Source organism: Eschscholzia californica, unplaced genomic scaffold, assembly GCF_041429995.1.
Source record: "Eschscholzia californica isolate CP2 unplaced genomic scaffold, dmEscCali1.0.p SCAF_1, whole genome shotgun sequence".
NCBI classification, from domain to species: domain Eukaryota; kingdom Viridiplantae; phylum Streptophyta; class Magnoliopsida; order Ranunculales; family Papaveraceae; genus Eschscholzia; species Eschscholzia californica.
In genome coordinates, this window is record NW_028238198.1 from 84,122,366 (window position 1) to 84,128,529 (window position 6,164).

At 33.0% G+C, this 6,164-nt stretch overlaps 2 protein-coding genes across 2 annotated transcripts; both read right to left on the bottom strand.

The window, feature by feature from the left end:
* Positions 1-2,252: 2,252 nt before the first annotated feature.
* LOC147570229 (ethylene-responsive transcription factor 1-like) lies at positions 2,253-2,831 on the bottom strand. Its single transcript, XM_086664233.1, has one exon. The coding sequence runs from the start codon at positions 2,829-2,831 to the stop codon at positions 2,253-2,255; it is 579 nt and encodes a 192-aa protein (XP_086520359.1).
* Positions 2,832-4,159: 1,328 nt separating this feature from the next.
* On the bottom strand, positions 4,160-4,714 carry LOC147570230 (ethylene-responsive transcription factor 14-like). Its single transcript, XM_086664242.1, has one exon. The coding sequence runs from the start codon at positions 4,712-4,714 to the stop codon at positions 4,160-4,162; it is 555 nt and encodes a 184-aa protein (XP_086520368.1).
* Between the last annotated feature and the right edge of the window lie 1,450 nt (positions 4,715-6,164).

The following is a 6,164-nucleotide window of genomic DNA, read 5'->3' on the forward strand; positions in this document are numbered from 1 at the left end:
ACTTTTTCTTCAGATCTGGTTTTCAATCCGTACGGATTTATGAAACATGTGTTTTTCGTGTGGTTCCTCATAACAGAATTGACATTACATGTACTTTACTATAAATTGCCATAATTTACAGTAAATTATGCAAACATCTATCGTACGAGGCTTTTCAAAATGAGACCATATTATATGTATTTTCTAACAAATTATATATACTTTATCAGGAATATCATGAATATTATATTATTGTCCATAAATTATGCGTAATTTATAGAACATTACGTATGCTCTGATCTCAAAACGGTACTCGTTTCATTATTAGAACAACTTCGCTTTATATATGCAAATCTAGTGTACTTTGAAATAAATTATATTAACTTATGCAGGGCATACTATAAATGCAACAGCATGAGAGGTTGCCCGACAAGGAAGCAAGTGGATAGATGTTTGGAAGATCCTTCGATGTTTATCGTAACTTATGAAGGTGAACACGGCCGCTCCAGGTTACTACCTTAATCTCCAAACATATGATAGACATAGAGGAGAATAATTGTTCATGGTTCAAAGGTTAAATTACAGATAGAGTTCGATCATGGAGCCCAAAACAGAGAGAATTTTACAGAGACGAAGGCCGGAACTTCAAAATACTTTCAAAATGTTATTTTGGTATAGAATCTAAATCGATCTTTTTTTTTTCAGTTGGGTTTCAGTTCATTAGTTTTCTTATCATCAAACTAGTTTTGTAATTTGAACAAGAATTTCATTGCATGGTTTAAATGTGAAAGTTCTGACCAATATCAACGTAGTTGTGTAGTGATATAATTTTGTGATAATTTGTTCACTTGTGTTAAATTTGTGGTCATCCAACTCAAAACCAATCGGCAATGAGTGGATAGGACTTAGACATTATATTATTGGTTACTAGATCACCTTTCTCCCGTGGGGGACTATTCTCACAGCTTGTATGAAGTGTTCGGTGAAACTGATCTTTGAATTTCTTTTAAGAAACCAAACATCTTGATTGGGTCGGGTTGAGGTTTGTGTTGTGCACCGTCTTGGCCATTGGTGCCCGCCCCAAAAGGTTTTACAGATATTGTGCAAGATTTCGCATGACCCCAAACCCTCCCACATCCTCATTATGAAACGGATCGTGTTGGAATGACCATTTTTGGGTCGTATCGGGCTTGTACGCCCGTTGGGCAACTCTAGGTTGGTTTGGGATGAGTTGATTAGTAGCAAAACTCGCCAATTCTGTCGGAGTTCAAGAATATATTCCGAATTCTCAAATACTATCTTATCTTTTGCAGACTATTGAAACTCAAAGCGAAAAATTGATAACATGTATGTTCCTCCATTTTCGTCTCTGAGCCCATTTATGTTAATAGTACAAGCTACGAGGTTGTACGTCAGTACGTGTTACTTCGCTTTAAAATGGTTAATTGCGACCTTTCTCAGTGGTTGCCCGTTTAGACATTGCGTATAAAATCTCCCAAAATGGGAATACATTAGTTGTGAGATAAAAATTAGGTTTATGTTTACTTTCGTCATGGTTATTTTAATTAAGACAGATATTCTTTGTGCTTTAACAAATCATAAAGATTTAGTCTTTTATTCTTTCTATTTTAACTAATAATTTATATGACAAATGTTTCTTCTATATCTTGATCAGGACATTAAATTTTTATTTGTTGAAGGAAAAAAAAACTTATGATTTTCCCTTTACATATTTTTGTTTCCCACCAATAATTAGGGACATGAGGTTCATTTCTAATAGGGTTCTTCCAACATGTGCTCCAAAGGCATATAATAAGGTCATAATTCTTGACAATGGTGACAAAAGCCAAAATTAAACATTACCTTCGCAAACTTATTCCTTTTATCAGGAGCCAAACTTAACTTGATAATACTACCAAAAAATGTTATTCATAATGTGATTGGGCGTTAAGATGTTATTAAATTACGCAAACAAGATAGAACATAGTTGTAATAACGTATCACAAGGATTCGTAAGCTAATTCATAAATTATCTCTTTAACTGGTGGGAATATAGTACGGGTGTACTAGCTTCATTTTAATACCAAAAAAATTAAAAAAAAAATGCATCAGTAAATAGCGAAATGTGTAGAAATCAATTTCCTTTTAAATAAAAGTTTGTTATTTCACGATAACGAATACATTATTTGAAGTATTTGAAAATATATTAGCTATTGTAGCACAATTGCACAAATCATCTGAATAGCACCAGCCAGTTACAAAAAAAAAAGATATTAATTCAAATACAGTTCATCGCAACCATCAGAATCAACATCAGGGGGAGGGAGATTAAGATCAAAGGGCAATGGTTCTTTCTTCTTCTCCTCGCCCACTTTCTCTTTCATCTTCTCCTCATTCATTTCCACTTTCATCTTCTTCAAGGCTTCTTTGACTTCTTCATACTTATACCCTGAAAACCCAAATGGAGAGAATGGAGTCCTACTAGTAGAAGAGAGAAATTTCCTTTTACCATGACCTCTTTGAGAGTCAAGAGGTGGTGATCTCCCTTGATCACTCAATAGAGGGAGCTTTCCAACAGGTGCTTTTAGAAGGTTCTGGGAACTGCTCTCAGAATTGTCCCTTTCAATACACTTTTTCCCATCATTGAAATTAATTCTAGCACTTGGTCCCATGAGGGGTATAGCTTCTTCATCATAAGCTCTTGCAGCTTCTTCTGCAGTATCATACGTTCCCCATGTGCGCTTCCTTACGCCTCTGAAGGAGATTTTCTGATCAGTACCACCACTCCCACCTGTACCTACATCGATGCCACCAGCACTACCATCACTTATATTCTTCTCTTCAATTGCCATAAGCTTTCAAGCTAGAGGTAATTGAGATGAAGAAAAAATAGGAGCACACAAGAGATATTTATAGGAGATGGTATAGGGATCCTAAGAGTTGTTTGTGGTTCATTTGCTTAAAAGTATGACCGAATCACGTTAATTATCGTGTCTTTATTTCATGTCTATATCTCCGATTATTATCTAATCGTGAATTTAACACTAAGTATATATTGGTTCTTCAACCCTAGAGTTATTATTGCTTATTGCATAAACAAAAACCATTAAATGTAATAATATAGGTATATTGGTTGTAAATCCTTTAGATTTTTTGGCATGAACTCAATTAAGGGTTAAACAATATACCATTTTAAAATATTACTAGTTGATTTGATCATTAGCTTTGTTAATTTTGATAAGGGTTCTTAAAGGCAAATATTTGACCCATCATTCTTTCTACTTTAACAACATAAATGTTGTATTTTTCTATCATGTAGTTAAAGTTATAAAATAATATTATAATTGGGTAACAATAAAAAAAAATTTATTGTTTTATTTTTGTTGAAATCCAATAAGATTAGTTAAACTTACAGAAAATTATTTATGACTTACCATGTGTATTTTGTAGCATATACGAGTTAGAATAACCTAAATTATGAACATAATGTACGTCCAATATAATTGTATTCTTCTAACACGTGTGATGTGTCCTAAAACACATGTGGATGATAATGTGTGGGGCCTTCAAATGCTATCAAATAATATTCCCGAGTAAGATCTAATTAAGCGAACAAATTCAAACACGAAGTTTATCATTACACAATCCAACATTGTTTATGACAAGTTATCTGAACTAGTATATGATTACGTTGTATAACTTTTGCCTTCCGTACAGCTAGCAATATTAAGCAATCTACCTTCTAACATCGTTTTAGCGCCACAAAATCTGAAAAACAAATAAAAAGCAACATCTCAAACAAAATCCCTATTTTTGTTAGTTTTGAAAATATGTCATAAAGTTAAGTAAAATTTGTTTCTACAATGTTAGCAATATTTTCGGTTTCCTTTGTAGCATCAATTTGGTTCCACAATATTTTTAGAAGTATAAATAGTGAAATCTGAAACAAAATCTTATTATAGCTCTCATAACTTGTTGTATAATATTGCATATATTTTGTTTTCTAGATTGTTATTTTGTCTTCTTTAACAACCATTTAATGCCTCAAAATCTTAAAGCGCATAATAAAGAACGTAATTCGAAAATTAGATATTATAAACTTGTTGTTTCAGTGGAACGGATACATTGTTATTTCGAATGATATTATTTACTCAAATAAGGTGCATCACAACCATTAGAATTAAACATCAAGGGGAGGGAGATTAAGATCAAACGGCAATGGTTTTTTCTTATTCTCTTTCATTTTCTCATCGTTCATTTTCACCTTCATCTTCTTCACTGCTTCTTTGACTTCTTCATACTTGTACCCTGAAAACTCATGTCGAGAGAATGGAATCATAGCAGGAGAAAAGAGAATTTTCCATTTATCATAACCTTCTTGAGAAACAAGAGGTGATGATCTCCCTTGCTCACTCAATAGAGGAAACTTTCCAATAGGTGCCTTTAGAAGGTTTTGGTAACTTGTATCAGAACTATCCCATTTAGTACATTTTTGTACATCATTGAAATTAGTCCTAGTCTTTGGTCCTCTGAGAGCTATTGCTTCTTTATCATAAGCTCTTGCTGCTTCTTCCGCGGTACCAAATGATCCAATATATCTTCGTTTCTTCGCTAATCTGTCCCGGAACGTGGTGATGTATTTTCCACCTGGGCCCATTACTACACCTCTAAAGCGAACTTTCTTATCACCGCTACCATCGCCACCGCTACTCAAATTCTTCTCTTGAAATGCCATTAGATTTTTCAAGCTAGAGAAAATTGAGATGAAGAAAAAAGGAAGACCACAAAAGGTATTTATAGGAGTTGGTCTCCAATCGTTTTGATTTCCTTGGTATTTTATTGTATATGCTCTATGATACGGTATGTTATTTCATTAGTTCTATAATATGTATTTTAGGCATCCTAAAATTTTGGTTGTGGTTTCTTTGCTTAAACATGTAAATAGGCAAATTGGTTCTTTGATACACATTGCATAATAAGAAACCATTAGTTTTAAATAATAAACCAAATTATTTCAATAATGAAATTAGTAGCAAATAATCACTTTTTTTTTTTGGAAGTCGACCACGATCTACGTATGTCGTTACATTTGACACTTGATACATCATAGATGTGATAAGCTCGATAACCGCCCACTCAAACACTAACAGAACCGGGCCTATAGCCCAACAAGACATGGCCTAAAGCCCAACAACATTATTTACACCCTAATAATCTCAATTCAAATAACCAAAGATTCCACCTTCTCTGGGATTCGAACATGGGACCTCCAGGACTTTCTGGAGTTTATGTCAACACCTTGGAACCACTTGGGCAACCAACTGTTGACAAATAATCACTTATTAGTAGATAGTTAGGTCCCTATCATAGTAGATGGGGTAAATCCTTTAGATTTTTTTTGGCATTATTAATTCTTTGATATGCATTTAAGTCATGCTTAAAAATTTTATGGTTCATTTGGCTTAAAGTTCCATCTATATTAAGCAAACATTAACTCAGATTTTATAGGAAGAAGATAAATCATGAAGTGTAAAACAATGGACCACACTTTATATACTCCTTAGTTATTGCTAATTAACTAGAGGATCATAAATCAAACTGGTCAAAAAGTCATTAGAGGTGAATATAAGGATCAAAATGAAAGTTGGCCAGAAAAATTGTCCTAAAAAAAACTAAAACTACAGAGGAATTCAAACTTTCATCTTTTTCAAAAAAAAAAAACCTTTATATATCAAATGTCATGAAGTGTAAAACAATGGACCATATTTTATGACCTATTATAGGCGTCCTTGAATTTTTTTTGTGAATTTGCTTAAACGGGCGACTAAGTAAATTGGATTTTCACCAAATTTTGGTAGTGTGGCTTACAATAGACCATTAACATTTTAGTTGATTTTTCAATTGATTTTCTCTCGTGTGCCCCCAAAGGCAAGCTAAATTTTAAAATTGGAACAAGAGGGAAGCTAAATTTTATATTGCTGAAATTAGGTATTAATTAATTAATTATTATTATTTGTGGGTTATGGACCCATATCCTAAATAGATTTTGTCAATCCTTTAGATTAGTCTCCTAAAATCCTTTAGATGTTCTTTTTTTTGAAGCCTCCTTTAGATGTTCTTAATAAATGCATATTGGATTCTTTAATAAAAGATATCACTACTCTTGAACTTGTTTATGGTTCCGA

What these genes read in the sequence shown, in the direction of transcription:
- LOC147570229 (XM_086664233.1), bottom strand. Translation starts at nt 2,831, where the DNA reads ATGGCAATTGAAGAGAAGAATATAAGTGATGGTAGTGCTGGTGGCATC.
- LOC147570230 (XM_086664242.1), bottom strand. Translation starts at nt 4,714, where the DNA reads ATGGCATTTCAAGAGAAGAATTTGAGTAGCGGTGGCGATGGTAGCGGT.